Here is a 27,161-nt window from a genome sequence, read left to right on the forward strand (position 1 = left end):
CCCCCCCTTTTATGTTTTTTTTGTTGCTCTGGTTGAAAGTCCAATGAAGAAAAATATGTGCAGGTGCCCAAAAGTTTGTGCGTGCTGACCCCACTCGCTAACACCAGCTCAAAAAGTGCTACCAATATGTTTCCAACACTAACTTGATATAGCTCCTCACTTCCTCTCTCATTCTCATGAAGCTATTGCATATTTTTCTCTTACAATCTTAGGCATAAGCTAAGCCATACCATTGAATTCTTTTGGATGTTCTACTCTAACATAAACAGTAAAATACATTTAAAACAAGTATTGAACACTTTCTAATTATTTGAGAGGAAAAGAAAAAATCACCTCGGAATTTAGCTATTTAACATGCAATGACCTCAAGGTGTTCGACCATCTCCAAATTATTATTTGACATTATTGAACATTTGAAACTTATGTTCTCAGTTTACAGGTATATGGCAAACGTTGATATGATCACGTAGAGGATTAAATTGCAATAAATGACGTCCTCTACCAAACATAAAAAACAACATGGATACCTTTGTCATTAACACAGCACAAAGAGAGCACAAAGTGAGCACACAATGATAAGGTAAATATTCATCACCATGTGTCATCTGCTATCAATAAAACCGATAGCCTTAACTGACTGGCTAAGCATATATATGATGGATTTATTCTGATGCATGCTTAAAGTGGCTGAGTGTGTCGAGGTAAGCTTGCCTCTTGCATGGTATGCTGTTTTGATAATGATGGTGAGGCTCACAGCTCACAGGGCCATCAAGCACATGTGATGACTTAAAGACATGCCTGCATCATCCCTATTATGTGGGTGTCAGGCATCATGAACCTTGGCAAAAGGGCCCCACCTCATACAACACAAACCTTCCCAAGGCTAGATATATGTGCCCAGGGAATGCATTCTTACAGTTTCTACTCTAAATGAAATTTCTCTATCACACATTCATTATTTAGAATAAATGTCCTCTCTACACAATTACAAATATATGTTGACTACGGATCCGTCTTCCCTGTTTCCTTGATTATTGTTGACACTGGACTAAATATTTGTTATGTTAAATCTATTTGCTTGTTAAATATATTTGCAATACATGTATATTGTGATTGTAATTTGATAGACTGTGGTATGTGAAAAAAACTTTTCATCTATTTACATTACGTGACACTGTAAAATAAACATTACTGAGTTAACATCTGATGTCAATGAATGACAACTTGTTATAGTTTTTCAATTTATATCATGGCATTGAGGGCAAAATCTCAAGATATGTTTCGAATCAATATTCTTTGAAAAAGATGCCAATTAATATACAAGTTATGCTACTATGTAGTATTTTAAATGTGTAAATTGGGATGCAAAAAACATGATAATTAGAAAATACAGTGTTATTCTATTCACATGAATATCAATAGTAATATTAATTTCCTGATAAAATCAGTTGTATTTTATTGCCTCCAATTGTATATATTGTACATAATGTTCTGTATCACCTTTAAAAAAAATGAAATGAAATAAAATTGATTTGCTTACAGATTTCACCATAAGTTTGCCTCCTTGGATAGATTTCAGAATGTTTGTGACACCCTGTTCAAATCCTCCACCAATAAAAACTCCTTTTGTCAGATGATAAAGAATAATATTCTGAAGAGCAAGTTTGTTCTCTGCAAAACAAATTGGTAGAAGATATTAATTATTACCTTCAATGCTTTAGAAATATGTAATGAACAATCCTCTCTAATTCAAGGCGCCACTGCTAGTCTCAAGGTCTGCTCTTTTCTGATACTAAACACAATCTCCTCTTATGTGGCAACTTCGTAGGCTTGCACATACTCCAGTTACTTCATAGATCAAACAGCATAACATAGGCTCCAGGTGCAAATTTACTCACCTCGGGGTCTAACCATCCAATCTTTCCACTAGCATGTTCAATATATGCCTAAATACTCATACATGGCTCCACTGTACTTCAATACCAATGCTGCTTTGTATTTCTGGAACTAACTCCACTCCTTCAGGCAAGTGCATAAACATTAGCTTTTAAAGGAAATAGTTGATCAGTTGTAGTTTAAAGAAAAAGGTTGGTTTTGTACAGTTTTCAAGCTTTTTATTCTGCAATAGATTTGCAAATGTAACATGGTAGTTCTTTGGCAAGCACCATGTTGAGTTGTTTCTAAAGTTAGCTAAAAAATTCAATAAAGAGAATTAAGATAGTGTACAACTAGGAGTATCACATTTTTGTCATTCTGCATTAGAAGGTGATGTTTGAAATAGTACCTTCATGTTTGTTTAATTGTTTCCCCTTTGCTGACAATTACGTGAATTTCAGTGCTCAGAGTTTCTAGTGCTTTGCATAAGCAGGTTAACCAAGAAATATGTTATGGCAAATATGTCATTACAATTTTACAAGCAGTAGAAACGTGCTCTCGTGTTTATATATATGGCAACCAAAATACATTCCATTCTGTACGTGTTCCACTTTGCTAAAATCTACTGACAATATTTTTCAATACATCACACCAATTGAAAATGTTTGCAAAAATGCATGTCCACAATCTCAAATAAAGGACTAAAACAAAACCTTTTTTAAATTGCACCCTGGGAGAAAGTGAATAGGTCGCAAAGATGTATGTACAGGCCCCCAATGGTTACGTCTGCTACTCTCACCAGTATAAGAGAAAATATTCCTTTGAAAAATGGGGTGATTGATGATACTTTCCACACTTTCTGCATGTTATTGCACATATGTTCTTTTCAGTTGTAAAGTAATAGTAGTATGTGAAGATAGGTTTGGGAACTTTACTTAAAACTGTCTGTGAATACAAAAACAGTAGTGACTAGGTCTTCCCTAACCATTCCCTTGGCAAACACCTATGGACTCTCTCAATAGGTTTAAAGTGCTTAATTTACAAACATAAATATCTTTTAATTCATTGACATTCGTCTGTTTTTAACAGACATGAATAACTCCCCACTTTCTACTCAGTTACTGCCTATCTACCATAGTCCACTCTAACTGAGATAAGAGACAGACTGGAGGGAGGTAAATCTCAGGGTTTTCCTAATAAATGATAGGTCCCTCATCAAGCACAAAACTTAGGGGTCAATTAGGATGGCGGACGGACAAAGTCCGTCCGCCATCCTGTCTGAGGACGGTACCGTCCGCCACAGGGGCGGAGGTCCCGTCCGTGGAATTAGGATGCACCCGCTACAGTGGCGGGTGCATCCCGCATTTTTAAGATTGCAGTGGGCGGTGCTGAAAGCACAGCCCGCCCCAGTGTTAAAAATGCATGTTGTGCGTTTCAAAGCACAACATGACAGGCACTGCACGGTGCCTGCCATGTTGTATTTTGAAACGCAGGGGGTACCATAGGTACCCCCCATGTGCACCCCCTACCCCGCTTCACCCTGGGAGCCTGCAACGGGTCCCCAAAGCAAGGACCGTATGCCTTTTCGTGGCTGCATTGCCGCCACGGAAAGGCATAGCCCCCAGCACATCCTAATATGGCTGGCGGTGTCTGATAGACACCACCACCATATTAGAGCTTTTCCGCCTAAGCGGCGGACGGTCTTCCCGTCCGCCACCGTCTCCTCTGCCATTGTAATATGGTGGGGGGGATATAGGTGGCGGATGGGCAAAGATGGCGGACGGATCGCCACCGCCTGCCTGGCGGTGGCGATCCGTCCGCCATCCTAATTGACCCCCAAATTTGCCAAATTGATGCTGACCCACTGCCAGGATTGGGTGTTTATCACATAATCCTGGGACAATGAACCTCTTGCCCGGACTTAGCAGATGCAGTTCCCTCAGGATAAGCAATCCTAAGGTCTGATTGGATACGCAGACCGGTATGAGGTCTGTCCATTATGTATAATTATATACTAGCCAGAGAATCTATGCCATCTAGAAAGGGTACAGTATGTGAGACTCTGCGAGGTGCTGGGTTTCACCATAAAAGTTACAGCCACCAATTACTTTGCCAGAATGTTAATCTATAGGCCCTTGGGACCAAGAACGATGTTTGCAGTTGAAGTGGTAAACTATATAGAACCTTATTTGGTGAAACACTCATCAACAGTTATGGGAGACTTTAACTTCCACCAGAAGGACTCCGACAATAAAGACTTTAGTGTACTTAAAGAAATGTTTGCTTATCTGGGGCTGCGTCAGCCGGTTATGGCTCCTACCCATGAAGCAGGACATACCCTTAATGGGATTTTACTAATGACTCCCATTTGTCCGTCAAAGGGGTACTGCCTCTTATCTGGTCAGAATACGGTGCCATGTCTTTCTCCTTTAATTTCTCCTCTTCTCATTAGTGGGACAACGCACCAGGTAGAAAGATCCATTCCAGGAACTGGAAAGGGGACTCAGCTGAGTCCTTTGTCAATGCTTTTAAAAGTTTCTCATGCGCTCTCTATGACAATGTGGACAATGGGGCAGAAAGATTTTCAGCATAACAGTGCTCGGTAGCAGATTCGGTAGCTCCCTTGAAGGAATATATTCTCCAGAGAAAAGAGCCGACCTCCCCCTGGTTTACTGAGTGACTTGGGCTCCTCTGGCAGACATGCTGCCATCAGGAGCGCTCCTGAGGAAGCTCTATATGGAACAGGAGAAGTTGTCATATAATTCAGCCCTCGGGGACTATAAACTGGCCATTAAAGAAAAAGTGCTCTAATATAGCAACAAAGTTGAGGTGATCAATTCCCCAAAAGAGCTTTGTAAACTTCTCCATCAGTTATTTTCTACCCTTGGCCTCTCCAGGAATAGAGGGTTCTCAAGAATTATGAAACAAGCTGGTAGACGTTTTTCAACACAAAATTGCAAACATTTGCATGGAGCTGGATGCCCATAATACAGCAAATGGTGATTTCTCTACCCTCAGTAGGAAATTCCAGAGGAATTTGCTAGTATCTGAAGAGGATAAGGAGATGCATGTGTGTATGTTTGAGGTTGTTCCACCTCTGACACAAGATCTAACTGAATTGCTTCTCCTCAGCATCAAATCTAGACCCACTTTGGAACCTTGTACTTCAAAACAACTTGCAATTGGTGGCTAGCACGGTCTCCCACCCTTTAACCGTAACCATGAACACATCTATTTTGACTGGGCCCTATCCATGACTGTGGAAAGAGGCCGTGATACAGTCTTTACTTAAGAAATCGAACCTGGATCCCAAAGACCTTAAGAACTATCAGCCTATTTCTTTGCTTCTGGTCACAGTGAAGATCATAGAGAAACACCTTAATCAAACCTTGAGGGGCTATTCAGAGAAACAGGGTCTGTTGTGTGTATCACAGTACAGCTTCTATAGTAATCATGGAACTTTAACAGCTTTAATAGCTCCAAGAGAAAGCATCAGATGCCTAGTTGATGAAGGACAAGCCATGACTCTGCTGACAGATCGCCTGCAGAAATTGGGAATTACAAAGTCCGGAATTTGTGATCCTCTTTCCTTACTGAGAGATCGCAAAGGGTGGCAATGAATCAGTTCCATTTGGAGCCATTGTTGCTGCCATGTGGGGGCCCTCAGGGCTCATCATTGAGCACCCCGCTGTTTAATCTTTATGTTTCCCCACTGGCAAAGCTTGTATATTCACTCAGTCTAAATGCAGTATCATACGCAGATGATCGTGTCCATCGTTAAAGACACTAAGGACACTGCGGCCAATTTTAACCTCTACATGAAGGCAGTTACATCTTGGATGGCCAAGAACTACTTGAACCTAAATGAAGATAAGACTATGGTGTTGCTATATGGAGGTCCAAGCTTGATCTGGAATAGCAACTGGTGGTCGGACACATTAGGCACCTTACCTACTCCAGTTGACACTGCTAAAAGCCTAGGGGTCCTTCTGGACAGCAAGTGGTCTATAGATCATCAGGTCAACCTGCTTTTTACATTCATGAACCTTACAGCTTGTAAACATGTTGCTTTTGCTCTTATTCCCTCAAGGATAGACTACTGCAATGTACTCTATCTGGAGACCTGCAAGTCGGCCATATCAAAGCTGCAACTTGTGCAGAATGCAATGGCAAGGCTTACGCTAGATAGCCCCAAGCTGAAAGGACTGCAAGAACTGCACTGGCTTCCGGTAGAGAAACATATCTGGTTTAACACCTTATGCACAGTACACAAAGCTCTCTATGTGGTAAGCCCAGTTGACATCAAAGTCATGGTCCAATGGCATCTTCCTGGTAGAAATATCTGCTCAGCATACTACAACAGGGTACGAGTCTCCAGGGTATGGAGGAAGAAATGGGAAGGCAGAGCCTTCTTGGTTGTAGCCGCAAGGTTCTGGAAAACTCTTCCCTTCCATCTCACATCTACAAGGCTGCATCTCCCTTCTTAGAATAGCCCTAAAAACTTGGCTGTTCACCCTATAGATAGGCACAGCACAATTGAAGTTCTCCAACAGTTCACTCTGAGGCTTAGCAAGACTACAGAACCTAAAAGCCAAAGGGCCTTATGTGCTCTATATATTAAAAAAAAGAAAAAGAGAATACAGTGTCAATTATTAAAACATATTCTACTACTATTTACAGGTTTACGTCAGGCCTAAAACCTTTCTTTGTAAGTCAGGTTCTTAATTTATGAAAACAAACTTGAGACAAATACATCAGATCCAGAGAATATGTCACTTATCCCTCCAGGTTGTGACAATAGTCTGAAAGTTTTTCAATTAAAAAGTTCTGAATATTAATGTGCCTTCATAAAGTTCAGGCAACAACAGGCCTGGTGTGCTTATGCAAGACTAAGTTAATGAAGGAAGAACACAGTGGGATAATTGATGAAGGAGTATTACAGACTTAATGCAGTCTTAAAACCATATTAACGTTAGGGGATCTGATTTATAAAGGGTTTTGCCCATGCTTTAGAAACCCTTAAGATTGCCTTTCCTGGCATGAGACCATCTTAAGACTGACGGGCCTGATTTACAATGGTTTTCTCTGACTTAAGACAGATTTAGGACTTTATTTTGAGATCGAAGTATGTCCTAATATTTCTCTATGTAGTTGATAGACCTGTCTCTAGGCCAGCAGGGCCATTCCGCTGTGAAACAAATCCCCTTTACTGTCCAACATGGCACCTTAGCTCTTCTGCTGAACTTGCCAATGACATAATACCTTACATTCTATGGGTTATCCATGATAGTTTCAATTCTCACATTACACTTACGCCTTAGTGCTGCCATTTCAGAGTCACTCAAGCCTTTGAATGCATCATTAGTTGGAACAAAGAAAGTCCAGGCCCCTGCTTCAGACAGAAGGTCTTTTAAATCTGCAGCTTCAACGAGACTTAGGAAAATGCTGCAAAAAAAAAATTGCACAAATGCAAATCAGATTCTGTAAAAATAAAGTGACAACAGCATGCATTTTATGCTGAAAGAAATGATTCTTCCCTTTTTAAAATAGAAAAGGCAGAATGTTTGGATAGTGATATCTATCCACTCTTTCAAAGTAAATATATTGCAAAGACACACTTGTACGTCAGAAAAAACGAATTCAAAGAATTTTTTTTTAAAATCTAAATCCGTATTATATGCCAAAATGTGTACTTATTACATCTACGGGTTGCCCACACCCCTGCATTAACCATTTTGAGAAGGTTAGAGTGTCATTTATATAGAGTACTTCACTATGCAAATACACAGATAACTTATACATCAATATACATGTTGACTCTGAGATTATCTTCCTAAAATAATGTGATGCAATGGTATGGAATGTAAAAGTGTGAAGTCTGCGGGAAACTGAACGTTATAAGGGTATTGGTATATCAAACTATCAGGAATTATTTATAAATTGGGAAGTGTAAAATGTTACATCCAGTTACATGACAGAAAGAGCATCCAAGAGTTATTAAATTATAATGGCAGTGCCAGTTGTTTATTATTTCAGGCGAACGGTTAAATTCCTGAAGAACAAAAACAAGTACAAGATAAGGTTGTTAGAACATATTGATAAAGTGCATTGCAACTCAAAGTCAATGTTGCAATTTTTGAGAACTTTGAATTCAAATTATAATTAATACTATTTTATAAACAAAATGTAATGCCAACATGAGGTGGGAAATTAAAAGTTGTTGGTTTCCGTTATTAATTGCTATACATTATTAAAGTTATACGGAAGAACTTCAATATAAGGTGGTACATCACATCTCATTAAACCCATAGGCAAAAATATGCACTGAATATTCATTGTCACATTTAGAAATACAGTTTTATAGTTTATATTAATACTTAAAGAGTTTAATGATGTACACACAATAGTCAGTCATAAACTGTTTCTATCGATCAAATCCTGTTTGTAAAATATGTAAATAATTTGATGTTGCTTCAAACAATATAAATGTAGACCTCTGCGTTGGTTAAACAACAGTCTGTGTTGTGATAAGTTTGATTGAACTACTGAACATATTATACCACTTTATATCATCTAACTTAACATAATGTTAGTTCAATACAACATGCTATTTGATGCACATATACTAAAAACACATTCTGTCATTTATCACTACAGTGCAAAGGTCAAATGGCATGTTTTACCTAAGTAAATGTAGAATTCATTTGAGATTCCTCTGGATGTTCATCGTCTTGAATTCCAAAGCTTATAGCATACTATAGATCTGTGCAGAGGGTGTGTGATCTGGCTGCTCTAGTATCTGTTTTTATATCTCATGTCTGCTAAAAGAGCAGCACGGTATAAACTGTATGTGGAGATCCACTGAGTGTTCTATGCTTTTTATTTACATTGTTGAGGGAGGGAGTGGGTAGCATGGCCCACTCAAGGTTTCACCTCTTGTAAGTTCATGGTCCATTCCCAAAATCAGTAATGTTATTAAATAGCATGTTGTCCTCTATAAATCTGTGGGCATACTATATATAGTCAGGTTACAGATGAATTTACATTTAGTGTACTTATTCAGAAAGGTGGCCTGGTAATCATCAACTGAAAGGGAGTAAAAAAGAAAGCTTGTGATGTGAAACGTATCTCACCTGAAACGTTTATCTTGCCTGAGAATGTCATACATTGAACTTTCAGCTGGTTTTATCATCTGCCTGAAAACATGAATGGCACCATTTCTTCCTTCTTTGCTTCCTCTAAGCATACAGGAATTTTCAATGCATACAGACTGGTAAAAAGGTTTAAGCACAGAGTTAGACACTTTAAACATAGGCTAACAATTGTTATCTTATGACGGTTAGTCAAAGATGGTTAGCAAGTTTCTAATGGTCTATGTTCTGTTACCTCACAACAGGTAGAAAAACAGAAGAATAAAGAAAGTAAGTGGGAATCAGACTGAAAACATCTGCTTTTTGTGCTGCCGACTGGCTTCGGAAGCGTTGCATTGACGATTATGCTCAAGGTGTCTGTTTCTTTTCTGATACCCACTGCAACATGCGAGAAGAAGTCTTCAGATACTGAACTTTCTGAACAGGTGAGACCTTGTAAACTAGACTGCTCTTTTCACTGGTATAGTTTACTCACTAACCTTTAAATTGTGAGAGACAAGAATTTGGAAAATATGAATTAATGGTACCTAAACCTGGGATAGAAAACGTCTTTGGTTGTGTTTGGGTGCAAGCCTATTGCCCATGATTGATTCTGTACTGGAAAACCAGCTCCAAAAGAAGGCAGGCCACTAATGTAGCTATCCTTTTTAATGTTAAGGAGCTGTGTTTGAGGGCCTTTGTGGATATGCTGTGGGTAATGATAGCTGTTATGTATTCCAATTGAAGGAGGACAGTAAAGTTAAATGTGTGAACGTTGTTGAGACACTGGCACATTTGTGAACAGTGAGTTCACACTGTTTTGGATCTGTGGAGAAAAGTAAATCCACATTTGTAAAGCACGAGCAATCACCCGTAAGGGTCTCTAGGCGCTGGGGGCCGTCGGGAAGATTAAGCAAGCTATTGCCCAGAGACACATGGTGCTGGGCTAATCTGCCGCCGGCACCGGGGATCGAACCATGATACCCAGATTTTGGAGTCAGTCGCCTTGGCCGCGGTGCCACCTGTCATGTCCAAGACAAGATCATGGAAAGATGCCAATACTAGTTGGAAGAGGAATGATTGTAAACCAGGATGCTTGTGTCATGTAAATGCACTTCTTAAATTCTTAAACAGAGTATTAGTGACAGGGTTTATAGCTTGTTAGAGGTGATGGAAAAGGAATGGGTGAGCCATGGAATTTGGTTTTAAAAGTAGTCCAGCTTTTGGAGAGCTCAAACATTGGTATGAGTTATTTCAGACAAGAGGGGATTTGATGGACAATTTTGTGATGGTAGAACTGTTTCTAGCAATAAAGGAGGAGGTAAAGGTGACTAAGGTTAAAGGAGATGAGAAAAAATGAAATAATATTGCAGTTTTCTGCATTGAAGGGGCATGCAATGGGTGTTGCTGGGGGCGTTCCCACCAACATCCATGGCTTTCTGACACTGCCTCAGATGTATGAGAAATTTTAAGTCTGAGGCAGTGATAAAAACATACGCATCCCCCGGTGAGGCGTACAGAAGGCACAACGAGGAGAAATATCTTTAATTCTCCTTGTTTTTCCTTTTTCTATGTATGCTGCATTCTGCAGCACACAGAGGAGGAAAAAGCTCATGTTGCGATTGTTTATGTGTGTAGAAAGGTTTTACTTCCTGCACAATCATCACAATCATCCCTGTAACACAGGCACCCTTGCACCATGGTACAAAGGTTCCTGCATTGGCGCACTGCAGGCCATTGTGCGCTGGCACTGGGGAAAAGGACAGGAGTGTACCATATCTGATATATATGCCACATTCTTGCTCTTTTCTTTTGCCGTATAGCAGCGCAGCAGGAAGGACGCAGCACTGCCCTACGGCAAAACCTCATAAATGAAGCCCTCTGAGTTAAACACCCTGACAGTGATATAAGGAATAGGCGGAGCTGAAGGCCCCAGAAAAGATGTGACCAGTGACTCCCCTCTGATGCCATTTGAAAGGTTGGGACAAAGATAGTGAGGTGAGGTGGCATCCCAGATAGGTCAGAGGTGGCTCGTTTCTAGAACCTTCCATCCCCACTTCAAAGGTCTTGCTCAAGGGAAAGAGATCTTTTTTGTTTGCTTTCTGCTGGACAATGGGACTGGAGACAGCAGCCATGGATATTTGGCCACCATTAAGCCTCCCAGCACCACAGGAACAGAACCTTGGAGTCAGGAAACATTCCAAAAAATGCTACCAGGCCTCTTGCTGCTTGTTGTGTTAATGTAGCCACACAGGAGGTTAGTAACCTAGCCTTTGGAGTTTACTTCTTTGCACTGGGTACAAATGGGATCAGGTCTATCCATTCAGGTCTCCTCACTGGTTTTAAACTGCAGGTGCAGTACTTCTTCTGTCCTTCTACAGGTCCAGAACATGTTCTGGTGAGCTGTGGGTATGGTGTCAGGTTTGTAGGTTTTATTAGCCTGTGGTTAGGGGTGATCCTGAACACACCATAACCAAATTGAGAACATTTCCAGGGTGCACCCCTATCCACTTTTACAGTACAACTGACTATTTTGGGTCTAAAGAACAAAAGCTTCCTTTCCTTATGTTGCTCCTTACACTAATCTATAAATAGGCAAGCTTCACATGTATCCATGTCAAGTTAATAAAGTACCGAGAACATACACAGCTGCTACCTCCCCTCCCCCCTTGCACCCAACTTGTGGGCTTCAAGGCCTCCATAGAGGTGACATATTAATATTTAAAAGGAAGGCGTTTCTCCATCAAAAGGGTTATTTTGACACATCAGTTTGCAGGTCTAAACTGCAGCGGTCAGACTGCATTGGCTGGCATGAAGCAATGTTTTGCTTGTCACCCTAGTGAAGGGTGCAATAATTAATGCTGTCCACAGGTTTCGGGGCTCAGAGCACATACACCTGACACTGGATGGCTGCACCCTAGTGTACAGAGTCTAAAACCCAGCAATAAAATGCAGCAAAAAATGGGGGTGACCATGTAAAATGGGTATTTTTCTCATAGACACTGTTCTTTACAATTTTCAATATTATGACTTACTGTTCTATAAACAAAGACTCTGAGAAATTTGCCTCCTATGGTTTCCAAACGTTGACCATTATAGAGTCCACTTAGAACAAATTTTGTTTTCAAAATGTGGTTTTGTAAAATTAATTTTAACATGCGCTGGTCCATTCTTAAGGTTTCATCTACAAACAAACAAAAATATTTTATTAGAATGCACACAAACAATCCAAACAAATTTCAGCTAAGTTAATTTAGAATTACAAGACCATTATTTTATTCCAAATGTCGTTTGTAGAATTCATGAATGCATATATTAGTGCACAGTCATTAGAATGGCGTCCTCTCTTACCAAAATAACACAATGTGACTATCCACTTGTTATAAGAAATGTATATTTAAGTATATTTGAGAATATATTTAGAAAACTTAATATTTCAATTAGGGAAGCACCAATTTTAAATCAAGTCATAAAACTATCAGTGACAAAAATGGCGGAGTTGGATGCCTGCTGCTGCCTAGTGCAATAAGGAGGCTAAACTGCTTCTCAGGGGAATAGCCTAAAAGAGCACTGTGCCAAACGGCATGCGCATATTTTCTGGTAAGTGTGGTGGATTTCTGGTAAAGTATAAGAACGTCATAAAAGTGGGTATGGTGAAGTTCCCCAGAGACTACTGCTCATTTGTATAGGAAGCTGGTTACTATAATACAGTGCCACTTAGGCAGGTAGAAAGCATGATATGTGACATAAACAAATTTATACTAATTTCTGCCAGTAGATTATGTTTGGGTTCAGGGCCTAAGCATGAACAAATTACTCAGATGAAACGTTTTGAGGTTCTTTGATTTACGACTTCGTTCCGCATTTGGCCGCCATTTTGTGTCCCATCGCCATTTTGTATTGCCTTCACTCAGGCAGCACGGCGATCGGGGTGTTTTTGCCGTTTCTAGCTGATACGTGTCTCTTTTGTTAAAAAGTAACCCCCTGCCCTTGTTTACGAAACCGATGTCAGGGTCCGGTCGAGTCTACTAATCCATGTCTGGACTGATTGATCCCTGTCTCGACTGACTGTTTGCCTCTCTCTATTCTTTCCTTACTTTATCTTATCCAACTGGCCTTCGCTATTCTCCTCTTGTATTCTCTTGTTACACAACTATCCTTTGAGGCACACAGAGATGTCCTGCCACATGCAAATTCGATTACAGGCATTAGCACTGATTAACTTGTGGGGAGGGTTGACACACGGGGTCTGAAAGAAGGGCGTATTTGGGATACTTGATAGCTTGTTTTTAAACTTTTCTTATTGGCTAGCCTTGTATGTATTGGGAGTATACGTTGTAAATATGTGTGCTATAAAAGATTGTGCGCCACATAGTAAAGTGGCAGTCTCCTAAGAACCTACTTTGTACTTCTGGGACAACTGTGCTTAGCTGCAGCTAATAAACCTGGTTTTCTACGCCTAACAGAGTGTCTTGTGTCTCTGTCCGACAAGGCAGGTGAACTCGGAGATTTAAGGCGTGCCCTGCGCCGCCAGGCCCATAAGGCCCGGTTCTTCAGGTTGACATAAAGACCTGAACTTGTTTCAGAATACTCTAGGTTCTCTTACAAGGCAACTCTAAATTCAGAGTGATCATATTCAGAACACCTACTAGCATGACAATGTCAGAGGTTTGCCTTCAGGGCTTTATCCCTTGTCTTCAGGGCCCTGCATGGACTAGGACCAATACCAATTCAAAATCTTTTCTCTTGGTATCAAGCTGCCAGACTCCTGAGATCTTCCTCGGCGTTCCTGGTGAGAATTCCCAGGGTTAATAGAGTGAGGATGGGCGGGCGTGCTTTTAGTTTCACGGCCGCCACACTATGGAATACCTTACCTCTGGCATTGAGGAGCAGCCAAGATCTGCCCTCTTTTAAAAGGGATTTCAAGACCTACCTGTTTCCAAGAGCAATGTAATACATCTTGCCTGAAGTTAGATACGGTCTCAGCGCCAGGATACCCTTTCGGGTGACAGCCGCGCTTAACAAGCATTAAATGCATACAAATACATAAATACAGGTCACTTTATATGGCAAAATGTAACTTCGACATGGACTCCACTGATGCTAGCACAGGATGCTGTTTCACAGGGCTTTGAACATCACTTGTCTAGATGATGATCATTTGTTGTGTGATGTAATTTGTGTTGGAGTAACTTCTACTATGAATGCTGAAGTAGACATTACATTAGAAAGGTCATATGAGAGAAAATCAAGGAAAAAATATTGTGTGACTTAAATGTTGTTGGAAAAATATCAAGGCAAACAATATCGAGAAAATATTGAGAAAGTAGTGCAAATAGGTAAGTATAGATTTACTATTCAGAACTCCACATCTACATACCTTGAAGACAAAAATTACCCTGTCTATGTTCTTAAACTGGTGGCCTTATTTTAATGGTGTTTGATCAGAATATTGAAAGGAAAGTATTATGTGCCAGAAATATAATTGCAGAAATATCGAGGAAATAAATATCGCGAAGGTAATTTCTACAGGGAAGCAGCATTTTACAATACTTAACTCCACACGTATGTACCAAGAAAAAGAAATTATATATATATATATATATATATATATATATATATATATATATATATATATATATATATATTTATATATATATATATATATATATATATATAATTTTTTTTTTCTTGGTACAGAAGTATTGTAAAATGCTGCTTCCCTGTAGAAATTACCTTCTCGATAATTATTTCCTCGATATTTCTGCAATTATATTTCTGGCACATAATACTTTCCTTTCAATATTCTGATCAAACACCATTAAAATAAGGGCACCAGTTTAAGAACATAGACAGGGTAATTTGGTGGCACAAAAAGAAAATGGTTGAGACTAGGATGTACCTCACATACAAAAGGCATACAAGATGCCTGCTGGAGACTGGTTGACACTTGGTCAGACCTTTTCTGCTTGAACAACACTCCTAGAGGTTACAAAATTAGGCAAAACCACACAAAGCAAAACTATGAGAAATTTCACTTTGTTTAATTAAAATGTCACCCAGTACTTGTTGGGAAACTTTGATTTAACTATTATTTAAATAGACAGCAACATCAAGTGGTGGCATGCCTTCCTGTTAAATTGTTTTACACATGGAGGACAGAGACATGAATATACTTGTATTTCAATTACTAATGAATGGAAATAATACAAAGGGCACTTTACTTTTAAGGAATTCATGTACATTTCATGTTTCTCATGCATGCCAATAAAATGGATCCTGACAGTCCTCCAAATCAAGTGGAATCTAAAGAAACATCTGTGAAAATGCAGTTCCTAAAATGTCTATCTTTTATCAGAGCAGGGAGTGGAGAATAATTTTCACAAAACTAAAGTAAAGTACCATATATTTATTGTTTTTTAAATACAAACCAGTGCTTTAGATTAGCTGTGAGTAGGAAAACCACCAAGAGGGACCTTCATGAAGTTCTGTATAGTTTTGAAAAGGAAAACTTGGAGGATGTCTCTAATACTTACCAGAGAAAGCCCCATTCAAGGGAGCGAGAAGGGTGTATTCGGCTTCTGGCCTGAAAGAAGCAGCCAGCCCAAGCTGTGCGACCAGATCTGTAAATGTGCTCTGCTCTTTTGAGGCAAGTTCAATCACTTGTTTGGCTAGGGTTAAGAAAGGGTTGGTTTAGTTTCAAATGGAATGCACCAAGTTGAACACATTTTTATCTATTTGTGTATGATTGAAAGTTACAACACATAGCGTATCCTAAGGCACTGAGCACATTGGGTTACAGTGGCAGATCACATAACAACACGTTGCACTGAGCTGATTTGGGACAAGAACAAAATGTGGAAAAAAGGACAAAAGGTTGGTTTAGTTTCAATAGGAATGCACCAAGTTGAACACATTTTTATCTATTTGTGTATGATTGAAAGTTACAACACACAGCGTATCCTTAGGCACTGAGCACATAGGGTTACAGTGGCAGATCACATAACAACACTTTGCACTGAGCTGATTTGCACAAGAACAACATGTGGAAGCTTTGGTATTGGAGGATAACCTTCCCATGGTGCTGGGAAAGGCTGGCATAGCAAGTGCTGTGCATCTGACTGCATTGGTATACAAGAAGCTTTTTGACTAGAAAATGTTGCAGATCTGGCACACAGGTGAACAAGAACAACAAAAATGACTGATAGACTTAGAAATGTAAGCATTCATATAAGACATATATGGAGTACAATTCACAAACCCTTGTCTGTAAGTAGTTGTGTACTACTAAAGAAGTGGGTGTGATTGCTCATGAATTTCCAGCTTATGGTTCTTCGTGAAAAAGCTTTGTGATTTAGTAGCATGCCTTACTCACAGAACATTATGAATCAGCCCGGTACAAGACTGATATCATCAGTCATTTTTCCAGAAGTACTATGGCTTACTTCAGTAAATGAAAGAGTAATTCAGTAGTAAATTAGGAGTAAGTCACAGCTACTCACAGAAATATGTTTATGATCATGCTTACAATTACAAAAGGGGGATCTAACAAATAATGGCACTATCTATCTCAACAATGCAACTGAAAGTCATCACCAACATGATAATCATTGAAATCCTGAAATCTTTACTATTGGTAATGCAGAGCAATAATAATGGATGTATTTCGTATTTCAAGATGACACTTGGTACTATCCATGCACATTTCTAACAAATCAGAACATTGAAATGTTTGCTACTAGAGCAAAGTCACAATTAAGCCAACTGGATTTTTTATGGCTTCCTTCCAATTCAGTCACTGCCCTGAAACCAGCTATAGGTAGATTGAATTTATTTTAACAAAGAGATGGAAGGAATGCTTCAAATAATCCAAGCCACTTGCGATTACTTGTAGTTGTATTCCAGACCATGTTGTTCATCTCATATTTTGACAAAACCTAGTATGTCAGTGCGAGACAGTTTTTCTTGGAGCAGGATCAAGGATGATTTGCATATGGTTGGTCTCTGTAGAGAGGCGCATCCACAATGGCAAAGCCGAATAGTGTTTAAACTGGTTTGGGGCTGCTTTTGTCACCATCTGGAGGGGATTTGGTCAGGCATGGGGGCTGGACATTTCCTATTCGAGCAGGGTCAAGGCTGATTTGCATATGGCCTGTCTCTATCTACAGTGGCATAGTGGGCACATAAACATGGAATGTACCAAGGGCAATCTCCAGTGGCAATAATTAATTCATGCATTCCTTTCAACACTTTGGGCCTAATTACGAGTCTGGCAATCCGAGGACCACCAGACTCGCGGGGGCGTGGCGGTCCAGCCACTGCCACACTGACGGTCCGACCACCCACTTACAACTATGGTGGTCGGAACCCAACTGCACCGCCACGATCGCCAGGAAACTGAAGTTCCAGGGTGGTGGCGCAGCAGTTAGGGGCTCAGCAATATTCTGTTGGTGCTGCTGGAAGACCATCATGCAAAATCTGAGTTTCGGGGACTCCGGCGGTGTCATGGAGGTCTTCACTCCATGAAAACGCTGGCGGTCCTGAAACATGGGTATGCATAAAGGGGGGCACAGTATTTCCTCCCCCCTGGGTGCATGCACCCCAGTTCCTGCACGGCATGGACTTTTCAGTCCAGGTCGTGCAGGAACGGCTTTTGACATTCCCATTGCAGTGCCCATTTTCAGTGGCACTGCTGTGGGACTGCCAAAAAAAGCCTGCCAGACACAAGGAAACTCGTAATCTGGTGAGTGGAGCGCACACTGGTTCACCAGTTGGTGAGCCACAGGGTTTCCATTAACAAAAAGCAAGACATTTAGACTTTGACGATGCTTGTGCAGAGTTTGGTTAGACAACACTACCTCCATAAATTGGTGAAGCTCCTACCTGCAATACTTATGGTTCCTTACCTCATTTATAGCCAGACAAATTGCAATGTTTACTCCCAGAGAACCTCGGCGGAAACATTTGTGCAGGTGGTCTGCCTGCCACTGGGCCACTCGGTCACAGTGATAATACCCTGCCTTATACCCATATTCTGAGAAACATCAGTTCCTCAGAATATGTTTTTTCACTATACATGTCAACTATGCCAGGAATGACTGACCCAGGCAGCATAACCTTTTAATTGCCCTGAAATGCAGGAAGAAAAGCCATTGCATTTTAGGACTATTGTCTTTTAGGTTTACTGAAACAGACTCTGCATGGGAGTCTGTTTCAGTAAAACAATGAATTAATGCTTAGCAGTTGAAACAAGCATGACACCCACTCATGATTTATCTGTGATTTCAGTACATCCTCCAAACCAGCATAGCAGGTCGAAATCTTCAGATATAGTGGGCTGTCCTCTGCAGAACCCACATGTCCACCACTATGGCAGGCTTTGCGGACCACATGCCAATCTTAATATGTGCCCCTCAGAATGACAGTTTGACTATTGTGGACTTTGACAACTATCATGGAATGCAAAATTGAATGTTATGTACTATGAAACTCACCAGAACCCAATAAATGCAGGTTAACCTTTTATTTCAATCAGACTTTTTTAAATTAACTAAGTACAACCTTTGATACCCCAATGCTTCTACATTATTGGGCACCATCATATGCCCAATATGTTTTAAAAGTAGGTAAATTACAATCCTTTGAATTATCAAAATGTGATTGATTTGGTCCCCGCCAAAAGGACCCTTAGCTCCTAAACCTCTACTTCATAACTCCACCTGTTTTAGTAGAAGATGGAGGGGAAAGTGAGAAATTTGAGTATCAGGAGCACCCATCAAATAATAGATTTGTATGGGATGATTTCCACCAACATCAAAAGAGTAGCATGCATCAAGGAAGGTTGACCTCTGCTGCCAATACCCAAGAGAGGAAAATGCAGGAATTTGAGTCATATTAAGGTTTCTTTGAAAAGAGAATTGAAGGCTTGTAGATACCTTGTAAACAGCTAAAAAGCCAAGCATCTCCTATTTAGACTGATAGGGTGGACATATGTTCCTTTCCTTCATATCTGCCTACACGTAACTATGAACACAGAATATGAATACATAAATGTCACCTAAAATCTCCATTGGATGAACCTACAATTGCAGATAGAAGTCTGCCCATGAGAAAACAATGACCTAAGTACCCATATATTGGTGAATGCTGTGTTTTTCAAAACCTTAGAGCATTTGACCAAACCCCCATGCTCTTGAGAAGGGAGAGATATAGACTCAGAAATATAATCAGATACATTTACCAGCACAACCACTGACACAAACGCTCCACTAACTATTAGGATAGTACAGTGATATCTAGTTGAGCATGAGATCTACCAAGACCCCAAAAAGACCAACTAGGTGACACAACTGACATTCATTTGGCAGATTGTCAAATAACACTTGTCTGCTACAATAAGCAATATAGGGCCAAGGAAATGGCAGGCATACTCATTTCAAGAACTGTGTAACAGGACATAGCAGAACACAGTTATTTTATATAAATGAAAAAGTTCAGATTAAGATAATGGGGCCTATTCCCAAGGGAAAATGTTGTTGTAAACGTGTTTAGTACCATATTTATCCTACTTATGCCTTCCAGAAATTCAAAGGGATTCCTAGCAGGTGTAAGCCCATTTACATATGTGGAGTTCAAGTGAGGAGTTCTCTGCATCCATAAATCCTATTCATGGGGTGAGAAAGTGGGCATTTCAATGCGTGGCTATCCTTGGAATGTTGTGAACATTCACAAAAATGGACATTAGTTAGCATTCACAGACTCATCCCCTTCTCCTTACCACCTTGAAATGAACATATTTTCACTCCAGGCAAGGGCGGGTGGAAAGATGAAAGGGTTGCATCCAGATTTGGTGTAGGAGTAGGGGAATGGCTTTCGCCAAAAGGAAAAATGGCTTCCTTACATAGAAAAAAAATTATCTGCATTTGCACAGCTGTGCATAGTTCTCCTCTATGGACAGAGGGGAAAGGATCCAGATGGGAATTTAGCATGACCTTCCCTGAAGTAGTCATGAAGACTTGTGTCTGGAGCAGGTTTCCAGACATACATTTTGGAAGGATTGTGAATTCTGGACATCAGGTAAAACATGTACACGCAGTATGGGGATTTCAAACAGTACTTTTCCTACTTTATTTGTGAATTGGGCCCAATTAATTCTCACAAATTACAGATATAATAAATTTCAACCATGTATTCCCTAATCATAGTCATGGGCCCTTTATCATTTGTTCTCTCAATTTTAGCTTATCCTGGATGGTAGTTTAAACACAACCATGACAAAAGTATATTAAGTCATCCAAAAATGCTCATGCATGCCTTTAATGAAGCAATGAAAAGGTGCAACTCACCAGAGTTTGGAATCATCACCTGATCAACAAGATGGATAACACCATTGCTGGTAACAATATCCTTGCGTTTCACCATCTTTACTCCATTAACTGTCATGCTGTCACCATCACAACCGATCTCTACGGTGCTTCCTTCCAATGTATCATAAACTGCTCCACCCATGATCGCTTCTGAACACTGAACAGTGTCAAGAATATGGAACTTAACAAGAGCTAAAGAGAAAAGCACACATAATCAAATTATCATTAGTTGTATCTAAATGTGCCACTTAGAAATGTACATAAAATATTTAAGAGCATTAAGAAACATTTTTAAAATTTTTGAAAAATAGTGTATTTGCTTTCAAATTCAAACATTAAAACATACAGTTAATTTCTCCCTTTTCACGCAGGTCAGAAGAAAGAAACCTTGGGTCAAATCAGCTTCAATTTGACAACATGTGATTTAAAAATTGAGATATTGTACAAATGGCATAAATGTCTTCAGTATTTCGGTAATGTGCAGTAAATGTGCAAGAAAATCCTCTAGACTTAACTCCCTAACCCCAAAAATACAAGTATTTCTTTCTTCCAATAGTGCCTCACATTCTAGCACATGCTAATCAGTCTTTTTCTGTACATCACCAATTATTCAGTTTTTTTATGTTTACGCTGGAGATTACACTGTTCACCTACTCAAGCAATTAACAGTAGTTTTTTAAACCACCAAGAATACATGAGCGCCTAAACTCCTGGCATACTGATCATTTGCCATATGGAGAATATTTCCTTTCATTTATATACAAAAAGTAGTCAATAATAAATATAGGAATTGTCCTTATCTGGAGTTTAAATTCTTCCTCCTAAAACCATATAAAGTTTGTTTGAAATGAATTTCAGTGTAGACAGTGATAACGAATGGTTGATAGTACATACATCATGACTACAGTTTGAGTAGGAGAGTACGTTATTCCTAGCTGCACTCCAAAGTTCACCAAAGTATAGCCAGGATGCCTGAATTGCTCTAATTTTAGCAGACCAGATATCCAGTTAAAGACAAATAACTTGAAGAGGGGTGGAATCAGTGGTAGAGGCCATCTACGGGGAGGAGGTGTCGGGGCACGCAAAAATAATATATATAAAAAAGTTGCAACTTACCCGAAGACAAACATGATGTCCTCCACTCCAGGAACTGGTTGCTGCAACTTCCTCGACCAATCCTGACGCTGCTCTAACTAGCATGAGAGCAGTGCCATGATTGGGGGGAGCAGCCTCACTCAGCTCGCCACTGTGCTCTGGAGGCCTGCACTTACTCTAACCCTAGTTAGGTTTAAAGTGTGCATGTGTGGGTGGCTGTGCAAAACCACCAGCCAAAAATAAATGTGCACGCTAAACAGTGAAGAAACAGCCTACCATCCTCACTGCTGACGTCACTCAGCAGGCCCCTCCCTGTCCCGATGCTTTGTTCGGGACGGGGATGAAAAATAAAATGGTAATGAATTGCCATTTTGTTTTTTATCTCTGGGGCTTTGGGGGTAATTTAAGTGGGGCAACGGTACTTGCATCAACAAAGGAGCCCCCGTCCCCCGGGTGAATTGTAACATATTTGGAGCTATTCCTAAGAGTTGGTGTTTGATTGTGTCAGTCTTGAATGAAACAGGGTTTGATCCTGTTAAGGTGAATGGAGGAGGGATCAATATACTAATAAAAACAGAGTAGAAAGTCACCCCAATTGCCATAAATCAAGTGTATATTAATATAATACCCAAAGAACGAAAACAGTGTGCATTCATAATTTACTTTGTGTTATTGCAGAAATGAAATGGCTATAAAGCATTCCATGAACCGTAAATATGAATATACCTGAATGTATGACACACAAGAATAAGACACAGAATGAATCCCACAGAAATCAAAGTAAGTACAAACATGAGGTCACGGTGCACCATTAGTTTACATAGAGTTCAGTTTTCCTTCTTTTCAATAAACGAAATCCCTGAGGGGAGTGTTTGCATTCTGACGGTCCCCAAGTGAGTTTATCTAAGTATTATGCCATCACTTTAAATATTTGGGCAATGTCCTGTATTGATCACACACTCCTCTAATGTGTGTATCTGACGCCGAAGCATTTCAACCTCTTTCACACGGCACATAATCATTTTAATGAGGTCATCCTCAGAGCTTTATGTATTACCTGAGCTGTCCTCTCCTTACAGCAGCCACAATGAACGAGTATCTCTTACTTTTATGGAGTCCTTCAGAGCTAAAGAAAGGACTGCATAAGAATAATAACGTGGTTGAGGCTCTGGATGGAGCATCTGAATAGCACCGCAATGCACTTTGAAGAACAGCAGGAAAGGTATGGAGACTTGTTCCTGCAGCTGTAGGAGGAGACAGAGCAGCACACGGCGAGCCATGCAGTGTTCACATTTACAAAGGGCAATGCCATGAGGATGACCTCGTTATCAAAAATGAACATCTCCCAGAAACAACTAGACATATACAAAGGTCATGACGTTCTACTTGTTTTTGCACTTTTGCATGAAAATTAGTGTGCCCATGTTAATTCAATGTGGTACAAAAGGGGGTGGTGATGGACGGAGCATCAGACGTTGAGTCCCTTGCTCACTTTGCCACTGGATTCAAGCAAGCCTGGCAGAAGATGGCTGAAATGCCAGAAACCGGTCCTAGGAAACTTGATTACGGTCCAGGGAAGGCATGGCTTGGCAGTTCCGGCTGGACTGTTCCCATGAGGCACAGGGTCAGACTGATTTGCATATGGCCATGTCTGAACTGGGGTGGCAGAGTGGGCTAAAGAACGGTGATGGATTAAACTCAGATCTGTTGACTGGGTGTGAGTGTTTGATTGGTTCAGATGCTCCGTCCATCACCACCCCCTTTTGTACCGCCATGTTAATTCAATATAGCATTACTGCTCGCTGCACTAGACACAGACTACGGCCAGTAGAGACGGAGAGGTGAGGATTAGGGGCAGAAGGGCTATAATACTATTAGAACATTACGTCCACTGAGGGTAGAATTTAAACAAGGAAAAGCAGAAATGCAAGCATTGTAATGTTGTGGCAGGCGGTCTATATTAGACATTATTGGCCTCTTCCGCTCTATTGTTTTCTGTGAAACATCCAGCATTCCTTTGTCCTAATATCACATACTCCACAGTTGCAAAATTTTATATGCGATGTGGAGAGAGACTGAGTTTACAAACAAGGTCTAGTACTTCTGTCACACATAATTTAAGTAGGGTATCATTTAATTTTAATAGATATAAGCATAGCCATTGGTCTCCTTTCCACATTACTGCTCTTTAAATGCTAGAAGGCATGGAAAATGTTTCTGACCGACATTCAACCCCAGACAATCTGAAGCCCTTGAGTACAGTAAGACATCGAAGGAAAGCCACGGTCTTGAAATCTGGCTCTTGTAATTCATCTGTCCCTGTTGGTTTTATTTCCGAGTTGATTTCCAGACTTCCTGCACAGAAGGCTTATCTGGAAGCCCTTGATGACTTCCTGATTTTCTGTTGTAACTTGAAGCAACAGAAACATTCCCTCTCCTACAGTATGGTGCCCAGGGGGTTCCATTAAAGATGATGGCAGATGTTCACTTTAACCTACAGTAAGATGGCTCCCAAAGGAATATGAATTTTTTTTAATGTTTCGGAAACCGTGCTTTTTGACCATTTTTAAACTGTACAGCTAACAATCTCTTGGCAATCAACCTACTCATGTCTTTCCCATGCTATCTTCATAATGTTGAGAGAACGGAAATGGCATAATTGCATCCACCAGTGTCCATTAAGTAGCAGTGAAACTAGTGAGTCTATTCCTCCTTTCAGAGAAGCATATTTAACGAAATACAGTTATCAAGTAGATATAAACTGGAAAATATAGGCTATGAGTCTTCTATTTTTATTTTGAAAGCTTATTAAGGCCTCATTACGAGTTTGGCGGTGCGGGGGCTGGACCGCCCTACTCCCGCACCACCAAACCCGTGGTTGAAGTGCTATCCAGATTAGGAGATTTCTCCTGTCTGGCGGGTGGTTCTTTGGCATTCCCATGGCAGTGCCTATGAAATAGGCACCACAATGGAAATGTCAAAATCAGTACACACACTGCTGCAGTCTAGGCAGTGCAGGTACCGGGGTGCATGCAAACAGGAGGGCACACAATTGCGCAGAGGCACAAGGAGGCCCTGTAGGGCCCCCTTTGTTTCCTCATCACAACACTTTTTATGTTGGCCGCACAGCCATGAAAAGTGTGGCAGTGAGGACACTTGTAATATACTTGGCATGGCCACAGCGGCCCACCAAGTATATTGTGGCCTCAAGACCACTGCTCCCCTGCAAGGGATCTCTGATCCTTGACAGTTTCAGTGGTCCCGGGCACCGAGTGCCCCGACATAAAAGGGTGGTCGGAAGACTGCCACCACCACGCCCCCACGAGTCTGGTGGTCCGTGAACCGCCAAACTCGTAATAAGGCCCTACTATTTTTATAGACAAAAGGCCCTATTGTGGATAATATGCTAGACACATTGCAAGTGGAAAACCTGTTAATATAGATTTCTATTGTGTTTAGCACATTAGTGTGTACTGAAGGATCACTATTACTATCCAGTCACCACTCATGTAAACATACGGCAGCTTCACTGAGCGAAGGATGGTGTAAGACTCACATAGGCAAAGACCACCCCTCTCTTTCTGTTCTTCCCATAATGTCTCAGGATACTGCAGTTAATGCTCTAATTACTTCTCTCCAAGACTACAGCAATTCTCTCTAACTTGGCCTCTTGCTATATCTTCTACACCACCTCCAGTTAATTCAATACATTGCTGCATGCTTTTAGTTAACATTACAATTCATGTGCCTCTACCATATCTCTTGCAATCTGCTTTCTAAGAATTCTCACTTGTACTTGCTTGCCTCGCACTAAGCAAGGCAAGGTGGACGTTGTTCCAAGGGCTGGAACAACCTGTCTTTGAACATCAGTCTCAGTGCTTCTGAATTTGTTTTCATTAAGAACCTTTAAACTGGGCAAGTTAGTCGTTAACTGAAGCAAACTTTAGTTGCAGATCCGGACCTTGGATGCCTCGCTGTGGATAGCAGTGCACTTTAGAACACTTCATTCATTCATTCACTTGCTCTTTCCTTTATGCCTACCACTACCTCTAACTGACTGAGACAAAGAGGTAGATTTCATAATATCTGCAAAGATATAGCACTGTCCTGCTCTTTTCCTAGTGCTGGCACACAATCAGGCTGCTTAGCACCTAGCACACAGATTTGCACCATTGTGCCGCATAGTATAAAACACATGGAAAGCCAGAAATGTTTGGAGAAATAAAAGCATTTTTCCAAATTGAAAACCAATCTAAAAAATGCATTATTTTTTGTGCAAACCCCTATCTACCATTGTTAGTAGAACTTTGTGTCCAAACCAATTGATGATTGAATGGGAGCGCATATGTACGACCCATGAAATGCCTCCTGATACAAAGTATTGCAAAGGTGCGAAAAGTGCTACTTTGAATTACTTTGGGAAACTTTATAGTGCAAAAATTGGGCTGGAAGGAAAATGTCACTTACCCTCTAAGCATCTGTTTGTGGCATGTACTGCTGTAGATTCACATGCTTTGCATACTTCTTCTTTGAAGAAGTCTTTCGAGTCACAAGTTACTGTGACTCCTACAGTTGGTAATATTCATGGGCATCGGCCCCACAGTTAAATTGTTTTCCCTGCACAGAGACATGGAGCATAGAAATAAAAAAAACGATGGCCATGCAGTTAGATAGAGAAATTAATAGAAAATGTTATGCAATAGTTGAAGGCTTCTGGGGCACCTGGTGGATCTACAGAACTACATGCCATGAACAGATGCTTAAAAGGGTAACATTTTCTGTTTGTGTCATGGGATACAGATGCATGGCATATACCTAAAGCAGCTCTCCCATAAGCGACGGTTAGCCAGGTGATGTTACAGTAGATTGAAAACGTGTATGTAATATGGCCTGGCTAACTTTTGCTTGCTAATACTCACACACAATTTGTAGGTCTTGGCAGTCTGAGTGTAAAGGAGGAAAGTAAACTAGAGGGGTGATCAGATGCAGAAAGAGAGCACTTAGCTGTTAGGACATGAACCCTCACTTACCCGTGGGTGACATGCTTTATCATTGGATTCCCTCCTCACACTGGAACTGTAGGGTATCCAGTGTGAGCTGTGACTCCCCAATAGCCAAAGGAGAGGAGTGAAGGTGTTTTGATTTAAGATAAGCATTGATTTTGTACTAGAGTGAGGGGCAGAGTGCAAAACTATTGTGTAAATAAAACTATCTCATGGTGGGGAAAAATTGTCCTTTATTCTGCTGCCCCCATAGGATAGAGTTAAAACATATGAGTGGATGGGGGAATAATGTAACTCCACTATCTTATATGTTCAACGTGTTTCTGCCAAAAAAGACTCAATAAAGTTCAAAGGCATTTGTTAGGTCAGGTCAAGAGCTATAATGGAGTTGCCTTGTTGCAGCAGAAGGATTTCATCATGGAGCATGAAAGAGCTCCGATAGGATGTATTTTTTGAAGGGCATGAGGTTGAGCATGGGCCTGAGGGATTATTTTTATTGGGAGTGCGAAGCTACAGAGAGCAAATCCTTTTGCTGTGTTGCTGTAGGGGCACAGCCTCTATGGCCCCTTTGAGTATGAGTATCTATACTTCAACTTGTAAGAGGAGCTAATGTTCTGGAGGGAGTGTTTGCAGGGGGGATGTTTGGTGGTTGAGCTGTAAGTAAAAAGCAGTAACCCAGTGTTTCATTGGAA

At 40.5% G+C, this 27,161-nt stretch overlaps 1 protein-coding gene across 14 annotated transcripts in view; it reads right to left on the bottom strand.

Moving 5' to 3' along the window:
• POSTN (periostin) overlaps nucleotides 1-27,161 on the bottom strand; it is a 158,368-nt gene that overhangs the window by 46,323 nt on the left and 84,884 nt on the right. For all 14 annotated transcript variants that reach the window (XM_078657229.1, XM_078657224.1, XM_078657225.1 and 11 more), the window contains exons 8-13: nucleotides 20,351-20,563; nucleotides 15,542-15,676; nucleotides 12,041-12,189; nucleotides 9,009-9,145; nucleotides 7,190-7,320; nucleotides 1,541-1,671 (exon numbers count right to left, since the gene is read on the bottom strand). In XM_078657229.1, the coding sequence (XP_078513355.1) occupies nucleotides 1,541-1,671; nucleotides 7,190-7,320; nucleotides 9,009-9,145; nucleotides 12,041-12,189; nucleotides 15,542-15,676; nucleotides 20,351-20,563 (896 nt within the window). The remainder of the gene's footprint in view (nucleotides 1-1,540; nucleotides 1,672-7,189; nucleotides 7,321-9,008; nucleotides 9,146-12,040; nucleotides 12,190-15,541; nucleotides 15,677-20,350; nucleotides 20,564-27,161) is intronic.

Source organism: Lissotriton helveticus, chromosome 8 (genome assembly GCF_964261635.1).
Source record: "Lissotriton helveticus chromosome 8, aLisHel1.1, whole genome shotgun sequence".
NCBI classification, from domain to species: Eukaryota; Metazoa; Chordata; class Amphibia; order Caudata; family Salamandridae; genus Lissotriton; species Lissotriton helveticus.